The sequence below is a fragment of the Prionailurus viverrinus genome, chromosome A3 (genome assembly GCF_022837055.1).
Source record: "Prionailurus viverrinus isolate Anna chromosome A3, UM_Priviv_1.0, whole genome shotgun sequence".
Classification (NCBI taxonomy): Eukaryota; Metazoa; Chordata; class Mammalia; order Carnivora; family Felidae; genus Prionailurus; species Prionailurus viverrinus.
In genome coordinates this window covers 81,637,766-81,657,649 of record NC_062563.1, presented here as the reverse complement: position 1 = coordinate 81,657,649, position 19,884 = coordinate 81,637,766, and the positions used below count along the sequence as shown (strand labels likewise).

General features: G+C 36.0%; 1 protein-coding gene across 5 annotated transcripts in view; it reads left to right on the top strand.

Annotated features, from left to right (window-relative positions):
• WDPCP (WD repeat containing planar cell polarity effector) overlaps nt 1–19,884 on the top strand; it is a 381,390-nt gene that overhangs the window by 182,155 nt on the left and 179,351 nt on the right. For all 5 annotated transcript variants that reach the window (XM_047852290.1, XM_047852288.1, XM_047852289.1 and 2 more), the window contains one exon: nt 9,951–10,014. In XM_047852290.1, the coding sequence (XP_047708246.1) occupies nt 9,951–10,014 (64 nt within the window). The remainder of the gene's footprint in view (nt 1–9,950; nt 10,015–19,884) is intronic.

Below are 19,884 nucleotides of genomic sequence, written 5' to 3'. Positions count from 1 at the left end.
TTTTTTTCCAGGCTTTTAAGAGCCATTCCATTGGCAGTTTATCCCACCCCATGGAGTCCTTGATAGGATGTTAAATTCTGTATCCTGAAGGAGTGTTCCCCACAGTAATGAATTCTTATTTATCCTGTCTTCCATTCCAACTCCCCTTTTCTTACTGGCACATGCTAGCTAAATCTTGTAATTATTTAAGTGTATGGTCTCATAGTTTATCAGATCTAGCATGTTCCTAGCTGTATTGTGCTGAGATTTAACCCCAGTTATCAGCCTGGCAGCCAGGCAGCAGCACAGGCACTTCCTAAGGGGAGGGAATATTTGTTGGTTTGAGAGGAGGGGTCTCTACAGAATCTTCTAGCACAATTGGAAGTGCTGGAAGATGTACCCATCCCAGATATCAGGATCCCAGGTGTTCTTAACAAGGCATTGACTAGTAAAGTAAACTTGCCTTGGTAGTACATCCAAATGTCTCTAGAACTCTTTGACTCTAACGATTAGGTCTCCCCCATGTCAACTGTATCTGCTTTTCAAATGCAGAGGATAAGGACTTCTGTAAACTACCAAAGTGGCTATTAACTGAAAAGAGCACTCAGGGAAGAAAAAAAAAAAAAAAGAAGGAAAGAAAAGAGCATTCAGTCTCTCATTATGCTTCCTCATGATGTAAATACAACTTAGTAGTAATCAGTCTGTTCCACTGTCTGCTTAATAAGTATTGCCCATCCACAGCCTCCACCACCCACCAAAGCATACCTCTGAGCAATTCTAAGGAAAGTTCTAAGGCTATCAGAAGTCATCAAGCCAGTGTTGCCCATTTGAAGAATCCCGTGTCACCCAGGAACAGGACTGCCTTACTATCTCAACTGCCCTCAGCCACTGCCCAGGAGCAGCTTGTGGAAAGTGTAGCCTTAACAGGAAAACACAATGATAGATTTCAAAATGCAGCAGCTGGGGCTGTCAGTCAGTTGTACTCCCTGCAGTAGGAGATCTGAGAGAGAGATTCTCATGAGTGCCACATTGAGGTTTATAAATAGAAGTGGGAGAGATGACATGAAAACAGAGATTAGGGAGCTCCAAGAATCAGTCCTTCCACTGAAGCAATCATTAAGCAACAAAACTGACAGAATTAACTTTAACTTTATAATCTAATTTTTAAAACTTAAAACAATAGTGCCTAATAAAGACAGAGAATGCTAAATATAGGTAAGAAAGAAGTACTGCATTTTTGTTTACCTATCTACCATCCCCCATACCCCTCTATGACAGTGGCCTTGAGGACAGTGGTTGGCATTCCTAGTATTACCTAGCTGGTGCAGAGGGCCATGATGGACCTTGTTCTCAAAAACTGTGGTTATGCATTTTGCATTTTGACCAGTGTGTGGTTTCCAGAGGGACCAGTGCAGAAGCTTGGTTTCATTTGCCTCTGTCAGGCTATGACAGCATCTCTGGCAAAAGCATTTGCATATGTCAAAAGCATTTAAAGACATATAATATGCATAGCTGACTCAGGCAAGAGAGGGAGACTGGGAAGAGCAGCAGATTGACCAGCAGACCTGGGAAAGAGAAGGCTAAGGAGAAGATATTTTAGAATAAGTTCCTTGAAGGGCTACTACATATACTAGTGCATCACAGGTGCAACACAAATGCCCAAAGCTGGATGCATGCTCAGAAAGACCTGAAAGAACCCCAGTTATAAACCTCAGGAAGACCTTCGGCCCTGCATAAGAAAGAAGGTAAGGCTAAGACAGAATTATATGTAGGTAATTTGGCTAAGCAATAAAAGAGTATCCTAACTCTGAGCCAATCTACAAAGACTGGGAGAGTTGTTTGGTGCTTCACAATTTGAAAAAAAATCTATCAGGTCATCTGTCAGGATTTTAAAAAATATCTGGCTGCTGAGATAATGAAACAGAGATGTCAGTGATCACACATGAGAAGGAATATAGGCCTTGCAAAAATAGTTTGGGAATGTCAGTAAACAAATGGAGTAGTGCCCTCAACAGTACAGTAAAACCTAGAGAGGGAAAGAATCTGATTTCCAGAGTTATCACATCATGATACTCAAAATGTCTAATTTCAAAAAAAAAAAAGTTTTCAAAGGCATACAAAGAAGCAGGGAACTATGGCCCATTCACAAGGAAAAAAAGTTGGCAGCATCCCAGGGGAAACCTAGGCACTGGGATGACTAGACAAAGACTTTATTTATATTAACTATCTTAAATAAGCTCAAAAAGCTAAAGGAAACCATGGACAATGAACCAAAAGAAACAAGTAAGGATAATGCCTTACCAGATAGAGAATATAATAAAGAGATCGAAATTGTAAAAAGGAATCCAATAGAATATCTTGAGCTATAGAGTATAATAGTTGAAATGAGAAATTCACTAGATTGATTCAACAGATTTGAGCAGGCAGAAGAAAGAATCATTGAATGTTAAAATAGGACAATTTAAATTATCAAGCTAGAGGAGCAGATATAAAAACAGAATGAAGAAAATAAAAACAACTTGAGGGACCTGTGGGATGCCATTAAGCATATGCATTATGGGAGTCTTAGAAGAAAATTTTGACTAATGGCATGAATCTACATATCCAAGAAACAAGATGAAATTCAAGTAGAATCAACTCAACAAGATCCACATTAAACACATTACAATCAAAATTCAAAAACCAAGAAGAGAATCTTGAAGGTGGAAAGCAGAAAGCAACTTATAAACAGGATCTGTAGTAAGATTAACAGCTTTATTTCTCATTAGAAACCATGGAGGTCAGAAAGTGGTGGGATGACATTTAAAATGTACAAAGGAAAAAACTATAAACCAAAAATCCTACACTTGATCTTAGAAGAAAAACTTTTTTTTTAATACCATTGAGTATAATGTTAGCTGTGGGTTTTTCATTTATGTTTCTCTAACATCAGGAACCAGACAAGGATGTCCACTTTCACCACTTTTATTCAACATTGTACTGGAAGTCCTAGCTGTAGCAATCAGATAAGAAAATGAAATAAAAAGTATAAAATGAAATACAATGGGTAAGGAAGAAGTAAAACTTTGACTATTTGCAGATGACATGACACTATATATAGAAACCCTAAAGACAACCAAATAACCACTAGAACTGATAAATGAATTCAGTAAAGTCACAGGGCACGAAATTAACAGACAGAAATCTGTTGCATTTCTATACACTAATAATGAAGTAGCAGAAAGGGAAATTAAGAAAACAATCCCATTTACATTTGCACCATAAAGAATGAATACCTAGGAATAAACTTAACCAAGGAGATGAAAGCCATGTACTCTGAAAACTATAAAACACAGATGAAAGAAACTGAAGATGGCCCAAACAAAAGGGAAGATATTTTATGCACATGGAGTAGAAGAACCAATATTGTTAAAATGTCCATAGTACCAAAACCAGTGTACACATTCAGTGCAGTCTGTATCAAAATTCCAGTGGCATTGTTCACAGAAGTAGAGCAGATAATCCTTAAATTTGTATGGAACCACAAAAGAACCTGAATAGCCAAAACAATTTTGAGAAAGAAGAACAAAGCTGGAGGTATCACAATCCAGATTTCAAGATATACTACAAAGCTTTAGTAACAAAAGAATATGATATTGGCACAAAAATGGGCATATACATCCATGGAAAAGAATAGACATCCCAGAAATAAACTCATGCTTATATGATCAATTAATCTACAACAGAGGAGACAAGAATATACAATGGGGAAAAGACTGTTCCTTCAACAAATGGTGCTGGGAAAACTGGACCACTTTCTTAACACCATGCACAAAAATAAACTCAAAGTGGATTAAAGACCTAAATGTTAGACCTGAAACCGTAAAACATTTTTGTACATATGTCTCCTCAGGCAAAGGAAACAAAAGCAAAATTAAACTATTGGGACTACACCAAAATAAAAAAGGTTTTGCACAGTGAAGGAAAACATCAACAGAACAAAAGGACCACCTAATGAATGAGAGACAATATTCGCAAATGGTATATCTGACAAGGGGTTAATGTCCAAAATTTGTGAGGAACTTACACAATTCAACAACAAAAATCCCCCAAATAATCTGAATAAAATGGGCAGAAGAATTGAATAGATGCTTTTCCAAAGAGGGCATACAGATGGCTAACAGACATATGAAAAGATACTCAACACCACTAATCATCAGAATTGCAAATCAAGACTATAGTGAGGTATTATTGCCTTAAACCTGTCAGAATGGTTAGAATTAAAAAGACAAGGAGTAATAAATGCTGGTGAGGATGTGGAAGAAAAAGAACCCTGTGTGCTGTGTGGTGCAGCACGATGGATAACAGAATGGAGGTTCCTCAAGAATTTTAAAATAGAATTACAATATGATTCAGTAATGCCACCACTGGGTATTTATCCAAAGAAAATGAAAACATTAATTCAAAAAGATGTATGCACCCCTATGTTTATTGCAATATTATCTACAATGATGAAGATATGGAAGCAAACCAAGTGTCCATCAATAGATGAATGGATAAAGGAGATGTGATATATATGTTATATATATCATAGAATATTACTCAGCCATAAAAAAAAGAATGTGATCGTGCCATTTGTGACAACATAGATATACTTAGAGAGTATAACGCCAAGTGAAATAAGTCAGTGAAATATGATTTCACTCATGTGGAATTTAAGAAACAAGACAAATTAACAAAGAAAAAAGAGACAAAAAGTACAGAGAAAACACTGGTGGTTGCCAGAGGGTTGTGGAGATGGGTGAAATAGATTAAGGGGATTAAGAGTATACTTTTCATGATGAGCATTGAGTAATGTATGAAATTGTGGAATCATCATATTGTAAACTTGAAACTAATATAACACTGTATGTTAATACTTCAGTGTGTGTGTGTGTATATATATATGTATATATTGAAAAGATATTATATTATATTATATTATATTATATTATATTATATTATATTATACTATACTATATTATAATTCTACCACTGGCAAAGTTTTATAAACTGAAAGCATAAAAATATTGCTAAAAGAAATTAAAGAAGACTTAAATAAATGTGGACATCCCATATATGTGGATTAGAAGACTTCCTCTTGTTAAGATGGCAGCACTTACCCAAAGTAGTCCAAAGATTCAAAATTCCAGTGCCTTTTTTTTTTTTTCAGAAATAGAAAAAGCCAGTTCACAAATTTATATGAAATTGCAAAGGGACCCAAACAGCCCAAACAATCTTAAAAAAGAACAACAGTAGGGAACACACACTTCCTGATTTCAAAACTTACAACTGTTTTTTACTAAATTGATAAAGTAATTCAATGTAGTCTAGATGGTCTTTTCCAAATATGATACGACATAAACTGGTGATCCATATAGGGGGGAAAATGAGTCTTGTCCTCTACCTTTTGCCAACACAAACATACTTGAAGTGGATCACAGCCCTGAATATAAAAGGTGAGATTATACAACCATCAACATGGCAGGGGCGCCTGGGTGGCGCAGTCGGTTAAGCGTCCGACTTCAGCCAGGTCACGATCTCGCGGTCCGTGAGTTCGAGACCCGTGTCAGGCTCCGGCCTGATGGCTCGGAGCCTGGAGCCTGTTTCCGATTCTGTGTCTCCCTCTCTCTCTGCCCCTCCCCCGTTCATGCTCTGTCTCTCTGTCCCAAAAATAAAAAATAAACGTTGAAAAAAAAAATTTAAAAACATGGCAGAGTAAGTTTTTTACCATTTACTCGTCAGCACACCAATTTAGACAATCACCCATGAATAAGAGTGCCTTTGTGGAAGTTTGGGAGTCCAGCAGAGATGTTCCAGCACACCTCTGGAGCAAAAAGGGGGGGAAAATCTGAGATTGGATCCATTGAATAGTGTAGGAGGAGCAGTTTCACTTTACTTGTGTCATCCCTTTCCCAGGGTGGCACAGCTCAGTGCCAACAGAGACCTCGGCCCATGATTTCTCCCATGGCTAAAAGTGAGAGCATGTTGAGTAAGTGCCTGGCTTCCCAAGCTGTGCAGGATGCTGCCAGAGACTTACTTTCTCATCCCATCCAGAATACTCAAGTGTGCTGCATATCTAGGGGGTGGAGAACAGCTGGAAAAACAGTAGTCACTGCTCTTAGAGGGCATCAAAGGGATACAGATGCTACTAACTGACTGACAGACCAGACTGACTGACAGACTATTATCAAGAAGCCTACCCACGAACTGATGAGGACACCTTGCCTATGGATCCGCACAACTGGCAACAGGTACCCCAAATGCTCCATGTGTGCCCCCACACTCCATGGCCAGCATCCTATGCATGAGTCCAGGGTGGCAAGAGGAGACTTTGGAAATGGCTACTAATCACACACAGATAGCCTGACTGTAGGACTAAGAGAAAGCACACAAACTTGGGCATAAGGAGTGCCCTAGGAAAGCAAATAGCAGGTTCTCAGCATCTGGCCTAGGGTTGCAGAATAGAGAGAAGGCATACATCTTAAGAATTCCTCCCCAAGAGAGAATAAGAAGTGTGGAGCAGGTTTATCCATAGAAAAAGTCTGAGAACAGCACAGAATCCCTACAGGGCTAATATTCCTGAAACTAGTTGGTAAGACTGAATTAGGTGACTACTCTTTAAATGAGAGAACAGCAACATAAGACTTGAAGAAGCATGCAATATCAAGGAAACATGACACCACCAGAGAAACACGATATTTTTTTAATAAATATCCCCAAAGAAATGAAGATCTGTGGTATATCCAATAATTAAACATTTTAAGGAAACTCAATGAGCTACAAGAAAACAAAGACAATAAGATAAGGAAAACAATGAACAAAATGAGAACTTTACGGAGACAAAAATCACTAAAAAAAAACATTCTGGAGGTGAAGAATACAATGGATAAAATGAAACATGAAGTAGAGAGCACCAACAGCAGATGGAATTGAGCCAGTGAAAGAATCTTTGAGGTAGAAGACAAGTCTTTTGAAATTACCCAAAGGAGAGCAAAGAAAAAAGAATGAAAAATAGTAAAGGAAGCATGTATGAACTATAGCATACCATAAGAAAAAATAATCTGTGAAATTATTTTCCATCATACTAGCTTGTTTTCTTGTGCATTTGGTGATTTTTGATCACGAGCTCATACTTGTTTTATTTTAATTTATGATAAGCCTGGGGATTTCTATAAAAAATGCTTTAATCTAGGAGTGCCTGGCTGTCTCAGTTGTTGGAGCATGTGACTCTCAGTCTTAGGGTTGTGTCTTTGAGCCCCACATTGGGTGTAGAGTCTACTTAAAGAAAAAGCTTTAAGCAAGACATGAATTTTTTTTTTATTCTTTATGCCAAAGTTAGGGACACTAATATCCTGGGAACATTTTAGCCCTTGGCTTAATCAGAAGTCTTGGGCTTAGCACCGTTACCTTGACACTTGTTCAGCGCTCAGTCTCTTGAGTGTGATGGCCCTTAGGGTAGTTCTGCCTCTCCCTCTCCCCCAGTATTTGCTCTCTGCTCAGGGATCTTTACTCTAGTTTTAATGAAGGGATTTCATTTGGTTGGCTATATTTTGATTGAGACTATGGTACTCTTAGAGAGATTTTCTTATTTTTTTTAGAGTTCTGTGATGTACTTTAATGTATATTTTATAGGCAGTCTAGTTGGGAGTTGCCTTTGGTATTTCTGGTTGACCATTCTGCCCAATTCCAAAGCCAATCCTTCATTTTATCATAGTGCTCATCATTATCTCTCACCTAGAAAGAACAATACATCCTATCTTGTCCCTCTTAATTTCACTTTCTCCAATTTTAATTTATCATATATATGGTTGCCAAATTGATGTATTGATGGATATGTTAGACACTTTAAATTTAAAGTACCTGGAAATAAAAGTTTGGAGCTCAGGAAAGAAAGGGAACCTAGGGATTCATGAGTTATTGATGTAATTATCAATGTCATGAAGTGGGTAAGGTTACTGGGGAGACTAGAGTAGTTAGTATAAATAAGAGGACCATAGAACACCAACTTTATGGAGTAGGCATAGAACAAACTGGGAAAGGAGACTAAGAAAATGAAATGTCAGAAATGAGAAAACAAAGAATGGCATCTCCAAATGCAAGGAAAAAGGGAGTTTCAAGGAGGGGAAATTTGTGGGGTCAGATGTGGCCAAAAGGGCACACAAGATGAGAACTTATCTTACATTTCATCATTAGAAGCTGGAAGATTACTATTGACAGAAAAGTTTCAGTGTAGTGGGATCAAATGTAAAATAGCAGTGAATGTATGAACAAGTTGTACAATTTGCTACAGTCCTCTGTTTCTCATTACATCCCACCTCCACTGAATACACAAGGAATCAATAAACTGCCTGGAACAAAAGAAATACAACTGCCTTCTGATCTTCCATAGTTAGAGGGATTCAGGCAAATACTGGAGAGGTTAGTAAGAAGGGTGAAGGAGGAGATTGGCAATAAGAGTCATTAATTTTTTGTTAGGACTTAAATTATTTTAGCTATTTTACTGATAAAATTTATGTAATCTGTTAATATTCCATATTTTTGATGTGTTGCAATTGAAATCTTTATATTTTATACTGTCATATTTCACAATATAAAATAGAGAACAGAGCACAACCTGGTTATTTACCTGCTTGTTTCTGGAGTCAGAAATTCTCAGAATTATATCTATGTAAATCTCAGCATTCAAACCAAAAAAAAAAAAAAAGACCTTTCCTTCTAAAACTCTGTGCAAAGTATGTGATCATAACATGCTTTGCTTTCAGGAGCTTCAACTTTCCTGTGAAGGTAATTAATTTAAACTGTAGTTTTCATATATCTTGGGCTAAAATTAAACTTTCACTAAAAAGAATTATCAGGGGCACCTGCGTGGCTCACTCGGTTAAGCGCCCAGCTTCGACTCAGGTCATGATATCACAGTTCATGGGTTCAAGCCTCGTGTCAGGCTCTGTGCTGACACCTCAATGCCTGGAGCCTGCTTTGAATTCTGTGTCTCCATCTCTCTCTGCCCCTACCCCGCTCGTGTTTCTCTCTCTCTCTCTCTCTCTCTCTCTCTCTCTCTCAAAAATGAGTAAACATTATAAAAAAATAATTATCAAAGTTATACTTTAGGAAAAGTGTATATTGTATAAAAAGAGTAGAAAAGTAATGTTTGAAGTATTTAGAAAATACTTAAGAATACTTAGAAAAGGGGCGCCTAGGTGGCTCAATCAGTAAAGCATCCAAGTTTGGCTCAGGTTATGATCTCACAGTTTGTGGGTTTGAGTTCTGAGTCAGGCTCTCTGCTGTCAGTGTGGAGTCCACTTCAGATCTTCTGTCTCCTCTGTATGCCCCTCCCCAGCTTCCTCCCTCCCTCCCTCCCTCTCTCCCTCTGTCTCTCTGTCTCTGTCTCAAAAATAAATAAGCATTAAAAAAACATACTTAGAAAATACGTTAAAATATTTAGAAACCATTTCTACTGTCATTTTCAAACAACCTAGGGTGTATATTTTCCAAAACTCGCAAATATGACTTTTGTAATAATACAGCGTATGGCTTCTCAACTTTTACCTATGAAACACAAAAGTATAATTATTCGGTTTGGTAATTACTGTTATCTTGCTATATTCTACATATTCCCATACTTTTCTCTTACAAAACATGATAAAGTTAAAAATTATGAGAGACTTTTTCCTAAGCTATTATTTCCCTACATTCAACAGCACCTTCTCTGGGTTATGCTTATCCTTGCAAATTGCATTGAAGGCCTCTGCAGGCTCTTTGACTAAGGCCCTTCTAAGTGCAGTAACATTCCACATACAGAAAATCCCAGCAGGCAAATTCCCTACTGTTTGAAAATATTTTTCCCATCAGAAGAACAAAAAACAGTAACACATAAATACATTAAACAAGCAGCTCTCTTCTTTTATGGTGTTGTTCATAACTAACATATACATTTCTTTTCTTCATTATAGGTACCAGAGATTTGAAAAGGCATTTCTGTTAGCTGTTGACATTGGTGCTCGTGACCTGTTTATGGTGAGTCATTCCCAGAGATGATTTTGTGCCTTCAGTTCTAAGGCTGAGTAAGTTGTCAGCTTTTGTGACCATTAAAAAGGATTAGTGTCATTTGTGCCTTAGACACATGGTGAGAAAGCATTATTCCTTCTTGGCTTGCAGCTTTTCCTTCATGAAACTGGTCAATAGCCATCTAGTCTCTTTTGACTCGTTGACATTTTCTTTGCTGGGGCCCAAAGGATTTTTTATGTTTTCTAAGAATTTATAATTCTTGAACTTTTCTCCTCATGTACCTTGATGTGAGGGGATGACACCTTTCTGTCTAATAAGCGTGTCCTTTTAATCCATTCTCTAAAGTACAGCTACCGAAGCCAGGACATAGGGCAAAATATGTACCATAGATTTTGAATGTGCTCAAGTTTGTCCCTTAGATTTTAGTGTAAAGTAACAAATTATGAATGTTCTCACTTATATTTTTAAAGTAACCACAGTGCAAAACACATCCAAGAAGTTATAAATTCATATACACTTTAGTCCTCCCATTTATTAGCTAACAGCCAGTTTCTTACAGATCCTTGTGCTCTGTATCAGGTTCTTCCAAGATCTTTCACCACAATGTCACAGTGAGGTTAGATGAGGTGGTGTTCCTTTCCCGGTTTCCTAGCATATTCTGCTCCACAGAAAATCCATTGTTGTCAAGGAAACCAATAAAGTAAAAGCTTCTTGAAAACGAAACAAAAAAAATTCTGGAAGGCTCTTTTACCTGAATTTTCTGCACAATGAAGACATTTCTGTAGTTTAAGCTTTGATGCTTTAGATATTAAAATGGCTTCATGACATTAGATCACTTGTCTTTGGAATGAGTTTGTTGTTTAAATTCTAACTTTGCATCATTCAGTTAAATTGTGCTTTCATTGATCGTGAAGAAATCTCTGATTCAAAAAGTTATTATTTATCATCTGTATTTTGTTTTGTCAAATTGAATAGACATATTCATATATTGAGAGAAGGTTTTATTTGGCCAATATCTCTACATGTAGACATCACAGTGTCAGAAATAACAACACTTTTTAGATTTTTTGACCCCACTATCTATCTCTACTTTCTCACCTTTACCAGAATTCACCTCAGTAAAGGTAGATTTTCTTCATATTTCTTTATTCATAAGGTTGTTTTTGAGTCTTAGTGGGGATAATGTGTTGAAAGTACTTTGTAAACTGGTAAGTAATATACAGATATTATGTGTTATTATTGTTGAGACAGAGAAACTATTGTTATTACATAGCCATGTAAAAAATAATGAATACCTGAAACAGGGCTTAAATTATATGAATGTAAAAGAGAGGATATTTTGTAAGCAAAAGCAATATGATTCAGCAAGACCTTAGATTAAAATAAAGTATTTTGATTATAAGAACAAATAATACTATAATAGAAAGTAAACAATACAATAAAGAGAATAAAACTAAAAAACCAATGGACATCCTTTAAAATACCTCTCTGTGAATATATTCATTCCCTATACTTTTTGTTTATAACTTGATTTTTTTCTTTCAACAATATGACATAGTTTTCCATATCAGTAAACGTAAGTGTATGTCATTTCTTTAATGTTTACGTTGTATTCCATTTTATATGTGATAACTGGCATAAAAACAGACACACAGACCAATGGAACAGAATAAAGAGCCCAGAAATGAACCCATGCATATATGGTCAACTAGTCTTTGACCAAGAATACACAATGGGGACAAGTTAGTTTTTTCTTTCCTTTTTTTTTTCTTTCTTTAATATAATTTATTGTCAAATTGGCTAACATACAGTGTGTAAAGTGTGCTCTTGGTTTTTGGAGTAGACTCCCATGGTTCATTGCTTACACACAACACACAGCGCTCATCCCAACAACTGCCCTCCTCAATGCCCATCACCCACTTTCCCCTCTCCCCTACCCCTCCATCCACCCTCAGTTTGTTCTCTGTATTCAAGAGTCTCTTATGGTTTGCCTCCCTCCTTTCTGTTTGTAACTATTTTTTCCCCTTTCCTTCCCCTATGGTCTTCTATTAAGTTTCTCAAGATCCACATATGAGTGAAAACATACGATATCTGTTCTTCTCTGACTTGTTTCACTCAGCCTTGCAGTCCTATTCACCTTGCTGCAAATGGCATGATTTCATTCTTTCTCATTGCCAAGTAGTATTCCATTGTATATATAAACCACATCTTTTTATCTATTTATCAGTTGATGGGCATTTAGGCTCTTTCCATAATTGGCTATTATTGAAAGTGCTGCTATAAACATTGGGGTACATGTGCCCCTATGAATCAGCATCCCTGATTCCTGTATCCCTTGGATACATTCAGTAAGTGGTGGTAGGAAAATTGGATATCCACATGCAAAATAATGAACCTGGACTCCTATCTTACATGACTCACAAAAACTAAAAATGAATTGAAGACTTAAATGTAAGGCCGATAACCATAAAGTCCTAGAAGAAAACATTGAGAAAAAGCTCCTTGACATTGGTCTTGGCAGTGTGGGTTTTTTATTTTTTGTGGGTTTTTTTGTTTGTTTATTTGTTTTTATTGTTGTTTTTTGATAAAAGACAATAAAAGCATAGGCCACAAAAGCTAAAATAAGTGACACTATGTCAAACCAAAAAGTTTCTGCACAGCAAAAGAAATAGTCAAAAAAACCCCAAAAAGGCAATCTACAAATGGGAGAAAATATTTGTAAATCATATATTTGATAAGGGGTTAATATCCAAAATATATTACAACTTCTACAATTCAATAGCAAAAAAATAAAACAATTCAATTAAAAAATGAGCAAAGGACCTGAAAAGACATTTTTCCAAAGAGGACATACAGATGGCCAACAGGTACATGAAAAGGTATTCAACATCACTAATCATCAGGGAAATGCAAATCAAAACCACATTGAGATAATACCTCACACCTGTTAGGATGTCTTTTATCAAAAAAGAGATTACAAAAGTTGGCAGAGATGTGGAGAAAAGGGAACGCTTGTTCACTGTTGGTGTGAGTGTAAACTGGTGCAGCCACTATGGAAAACAATATGGAGGCTCCTTAAAAAAATTAAAAATAAAACTGCCACATAACCCAGAAATCCCACTTCTGGGTAGATACCCAAAGGAAACAAAACCAGTATCTCAAAGAAGTATCTGTACCCATGTGTGCAGCAGCATTATTCAGATAGCCAAAATGTGGAAATAACCTAGGTGTCCATTGACAGATGAAGGAAATCTTGCCATTTGCTATACCATTGACCAACCTGGAGGGCATTATGCTAAGGAAAATAAGAGAAAGACAAATACTGTCTGGTGTCAGTTATATATGGAATCTTAAAAAATAAATAAAAACTGGTTTCATAGAAATAGAGAGTAAAGTGGTGGTTGCTAGGGTCTGGTTAGTGCTCTTTGTGCCTTGTTTTAAAAATCTTCAAGGTCTTGAAATTTTCAAGGTCTTGAAAATTCTTCTTCTTTTTTCTAAAGATTTTGTTTTTAAGTAATTTCTATACCCAATATGGGCTTGAACTCACACACCCCCAGATCAAGAGTTGCATGCTCTGCTGACTGAGCCAGCCAAGCACCTCCAAAATTCTCCTTTTTATCTTCCAGAATTTGTATTATTTTAATGTTAACATTTAAAGCTACAATCCACCTCTATTGATTTTTTTAGAGGATATGGTGCAAAATTAACTTCCATCATATGTATATCCAGTTGACCTGTGACCATTGATTGATAAAATTGTACTTTGATGCTTTACAGGGTCACCTTTGTCATAAATGAGGTTCCCACAGAAATGCACATCAAAACCATAATGAGATATAACCTCACACCAGTCAGAATGGTTAGTATCAAAGAGACAGGAAATAACAAGTGGTGGCAAGGATGTGGAGAATGTTGGTGGGAATGTAAATTGTTCACTATAGATAACAGTATGCAGATTTCTCAAAAAAATAAAAATGGAAATACCATATAATCCAGTAATTCTGCTACTGGGTAGTAACACAAAGACAATGAAAACACTATTTGGAAAAGACACATGCACCCCTGTTTATTGCAACATTATCTACAATAGCCAAGGTGTGGAAGCAACCCAAATGCCCATCCATAGATGAATGGATAAAGATGTTATATATATATATATATATATATATATATATATATATATATATATATACACACATACAGAATGGAATAATAGCCATAAAAAAGAATGAAATCTTGCCATTTGTGACAACATGGATGGACTTAGAGGATATTATGCTACGTGAAATAAGTCAGACAGAAAAAAACAAACACTGTGTATTTTCACCTATATGTGGAAGCTACAAGTAAGAACAAATGAACAAATAAACACCAAAAGAAACAGAAACAGGCTCATAAATACAGAGAACAAACTGGTGGTTGTCAAAATAGAGGGGTATAGGGGGATGGGTGAAATAGGTGAAGGGGATTAAGAACTAAACATTTTTAGTTATAAAATAAGTTAGGGAGATGAAAAGTGCAGCATAGGGAATATAGTAGATAATGTAATAAATTGGTACGTTGACAGATGGCAACTACACTTATTGTATGTAGTAAGCATTACATAATGTATAGATTTGTTGAACCACTATGTTGTACACCAGCAACTAATAGAATACTGCATGTCAACTATAATTCAATCAGAATAAGCCAATCAAGTGCCCTATATGTGTAGGTATATTACTAGATTCTGTCCTTGCTCCAATACTAAACTTCTTTAATTACTTTATAAGTATTTATATCCAATAATGTAAGTCTTCCAAGTTTGTTTAAATGTGTTGTTCTTACTCTAACCTGTGATAGATGCTTAAGTCATGGATTTTTGAGCTACTGTATCCTAATGTATGCATTCAAGGGTATAATCTCCATTCAACGATGGCCTTGATTGCATTCTGACAATTTTATGTGTCTGTTTTTCGTTATCATTCAGCTCAAAGTATTTCTAAACATTTCTGTTATGAATTCTTTGTCCTAGGTTTCTTACATTTCCTAATTTCAAATAATAAAACATTTTCTAGACACACACACACACACACACTCACCTTAACCTATTCTGTATTACATCAACCCTTTGAAATTTGTTGAAATTCCCTTATGGCTCATTATATGGTCAATGGTAAAATTTGTGTGTGCACTGAAAAAAAATGTGTAGCCTATAGTTTACAGTTGTTGAATGCAGTGTTCTATATAAAATCAAGTTTGTTAATCATGTTTTTCAGTTCTTTTAAGAACTGTTGTATTTTCTTGATATATTGAGCCTTTAACATTATGAAACATTCTTCTATTTTCTAGTAATGCTTCTTGCCTTAAAACCTACTTCATCTCAAAGTATACCTACACCAGTTTTATTTTGGTTTGTATTTGCTTCAAATCTTTTATATCCATGTTTCTTTATATTTTGAGTTGCATCTCTTATAAGCAATAAATAGTTGTATATTTTTAATCAGGGGTCACCTTTGTCTTTTAATTAGATTATTTAATTGGATTATAAATAATATAATTGTGTTTGTCCTACCCACTTTCTTTTCTGTTTCTCCCACCTATTCTATGTCCTTTTACCTAATCATCCTTGCCTTTTTTTATGTTAACTCTATTATTCCATTTTTTCCCTTCTGTTAGCTTATTAATTACATTTTTCCTCTAATTTTTTCTTTTGATTCCTATCCTTATGGTGAATCTTTCTGTCTTTCTGTTCTTGTTTGGGGGTCATTTGGTTTTAACTCTCTGCCTTTTTTTTTTTTTTTTTTTTGAAAAACCATAGCATTTTTAAAATGTAGTGATGATTTGAGGCTGTGTATGATGTTGTTTTCCTCCAGAAAGAATTTACTTTTGCTTCTAGAAGTTAGTTAGGGTAAAGGTTAAAAGACACCTTACTCCATTCTGGGATTGAGTTTGTTTGAACATGAGTTTCAGTCTAAGAGCCAATTTATTTCTACTTTATACTGAACATCAAGAGTGTAGCCCTTCAGGAGTCCCAGTAAGAAGCCTTGTCTGTTCAGCAGACCCTGAAGTATAACTTAGTAGCCTTAGCCCATTGACTCTACCTAATGTTCAGTGTGGTTTCTCAACTTCTCAAACACTACTTTCTGTTAAGTTTCTCACCTTCTTGGCCGCCAATTACATATTGGCAAATACTTTGAAAAGCAAAAGCTGCACCAAATGTCAGGCTTACCTCTCTGGGCTTTGCTTCTGTCTAGAATCTTGGCCCTTCAAATACTCACTGTCTTGTTCTCCAATGTCTTCAAACAGAATTTTAAAAATTATTTTACCCAGCTGTTTTAGTTGTTCTCAGCAAGACTATTAGTCTGATATGTTCTCATCTGGGATAACTGGAATGAGAAGTTCTGCAGTATGTTTTTGGAAGGTGAGTGAAGTGTTAAGCTTGGCACTAGCTGCTTTCCAATTCTGGATAACCCCCCTGCAGTGCACTGTTATGTTTGAACTATTAATCGCTAAGAGCCTTAAATGTCACAAATTCTGCTTTAAAGCATGATGTATCATCAATTTTATGCCCCAAATGGAACAAATGAAATTATATAAGATGTTGTTTAGACTAGGGTTTATTGTTTAATTGTCGTAAAAGCACTAAAAAGAAAAACCTAAGTTTTTAAAATTCTAACTTATGTTCAAAAAAGTAAAAAAAGTAATTTTCAGTTCTTCAAGTTGAAGAATTATAGAAATCTTATAAGATTAATAATGCAGATCTTTCCTTTTGCTAATGAAGATATTTGTGTATGCCAGCTTAAATTTATAGTCTGTCTTGCTTGAAGGCATACCAAGTGCTTTATCAGTAACAAAATCATTACATCTCACAAAGTTAAAGGAGTTAACTTTTCTTCATCACCTGCAAAGGTGTTATACCAGATAATGCCTTATATAATGGTATAATATATTATGTCAATATGTTATATATAACATACATTATACCACTTTATAAATTATCTTATTTAATTCTCATAATAATCCTAGACAATAGAATTATTATACCTATGTTACAGTTGCTAAAAGTAATTATAAGGACAACTGAGAATTGTGATTCAAACTAAGGTGTATTTGACTCTAAAGTTCATGCTGTTTCCATTTATACCAAACTACTTATATAAACTAAAAATTTAGAAGTTCCCCAAAGCTCAGTGATTTATGAGTTGATGACTCCCTATTACTAACTTCGAAAAGCTATTCTTTTCCTTTTATTCTTTACCAAAGTTCAAAAGTTATCAGTAACACTGTTTATTGCAGAATGGCATCTGATCTATCCTGAATGATACACAGAACTCAGTTTATCTGGAATATCATTCATCTAAATTAAGAGCTCTTAGTCTGTAATAAAAGGAAGTGCACAGTGAATATAGAAAGGACCACAGAAAAATAGCACCAATTGCCTATTTCCCTATTTTCTCATTCATGTCTCCAGGAAAAAAAAACCTCACACATTTAGTGATAGTTTTCTTAGAGAGGAATGTGGTATATGCCAGACATGATATTGATAGATCTTCCAGGACTATGAGTCTGCTCTTTGAGAACCCATTTGCATCTTGGGAGACATAAAGAGTTGTATCTTAGACTGTCATGTGAACTGGATAGGTGTAATACTTTTTGAAGTGTCCATTCCCAATTTCTTGTCTTTTAAAAACCATTAGCTTCTAGGGGCACTTGGGTGGCTCAGACAGTTAAGCATCCAACTTCGGCTCAGGTCATGATCTCAACAGTCTGTGAGTTCAAGCCCCATGTGGGGCTCTTTGCTGACAGCTTGGAGTCTGGAGCCTGCTTTGGAGTGTGTGTCTCCTTCTCTCTTCCCCTCCCCTGATCATTCTCTATCTGTCTCTCAAAGGTAAGTAATTTAAAAATATTTAGGGGCACCTGGGTGTTGCAGTCGGTTAAGCGTCCGACTTCAGCCAGGTCACGATCTTGCGGTCCGTGAGTTCGAGCCCCGCGTCAGGCTCTGGGCTGATGGCTCAGAGCCTGGAGCCTGTTTCTGATTCTGTGTCTCCCTCTCTCTCTGCCCCTCCCCCGTTCATGCTCTGTCTCTCTCTGTCCCAAAAATAAATAAAAATGTTGGAAAAAATTTTTTTTAAAAATATTAAAAAAAAAAACCGAAACACTAGCTTCTCATTGATCCCTATAGTTCAAGGTTGTTTCCTACCAAAACCCAAGCAAAAGGGAATAATTATATAGTCAATATTGGCAGAACTGTTTTAAAATATTACTGGTAAGGGAAGAGGATCTTCCACTTCCAGCTACTGGACAAACTGGCTTCAGACTTGTGCTCCCACTGTAAACTACTATAAAACTACATAAAATATGAGACAACAGTTTTTAGGCATTGGACAATAAGTAAGCCCTGCAGGACTTTGATTCTTAAAAGAGGAGGAATATACAGATGGCCCTCTATATAATTTCCAGAACAGAGACCAGTGATGTCTCTCAGATGAAGAGCCAGGGATAAGAGTTCAGAATTCAGAGATGATAAATGATCTAGAATTTATGGGGCAGGATACCAGAATGGGAAAATCTATGTGAAGAGTGGGGACCCAGAAGTCTACAAGGTGGTTACTTGGGTCCTTGATGGAAGGCTAAGCAGCAAGTATATATAAGGCCTACCAAAGAGTCACTGCTGTGAGACTGAGAGCTAAACGGAGAGCCTTCGTAATGGTGAGAGGTGCTGGAATTCTGGCTCAAAGTGAAGCAGCCTCACTGGGCATTTTTATGAAACTCTAGAAATGCTATGCTTGAAGATGAAGAACATATTCCAGGACTGTGTACAAAACCAGATCTGCCTTTAAAAATCACAAAACCTAACTTGACAGAATCAAAAGAATTCACCACTAATTTGATACCCTGCTAGTACAAAAATCAACATCCTTTAAAGAAAGCATTACCCAAACAACTTATAATGTGATTTACAGCACACAATAACACATCATTAGGTGGTTAAAGAAGCAGGAAAATGTGATGTATAAATAATGAAGAGAAAAAGGAGCTAATGGTAACAGACCTGAGAGGACCCAGATGTTGAAAGGGGCAGAAAAAACTTTGGAGCAGCTGTTATAAATATGTTTAAGTATTTTAAAGGAAGACATGAATATAATGATTGAATATATATGGATTCTCAAGAGAGACAAGGAAACTATTTTTTAAAGGGGGCAAAAGAAATTCTAGAACTGAAAAATGTGAAACCTGAAATGAAAAACTCCCTGGGTAGGCTTAGCAAAAGATTGGACAGTATAATAAAGGATCCATAGAAAGACATCAAGACAGATAAATGGAAATCATCCAGTATTAATAAAAAGAAGGAAAAATACAAAAATTAATAAAGGCTGAGTAACTTGTGAAACCCAAATCCAGTGGTCTAAAATACATGTCATTGCTGGAAAACATTAGTCTATGGATCGAAGCTCAGTGAACTCCAAATAAACAAAGCAATACTCAGGCACACTACATCTTGGCATAGCATACCCAAACTACTGAAAATCAGTGATTAAGATAAAAATCTTTTAAAAAACTCAACAACAACAACAAAAGACTCAGAAGGACCAACTAATATGAATTATAGCTTACTTCTCATCAGAAAAAATAATGCCAAAAGATAATGTAGCAACATTTTCAATGAACTGAAAAAAAAAACACAATACAAAATTTTATATCCAGTGAAAATTACCTTAAAATGTTGGTAAAATAAAGACACTTTTGAATACATGAAAACTGAGACAACTCAGCACCAACTCAAGAGACCTGCAGTACAAGGAAAGGTAAAGGAAGTTCTTCTGGCACAACAAATAGAATATCAGATGGAAACATGGATCTACATAAAAGAATGAAGAGCTCTGGCAATGGTAAATA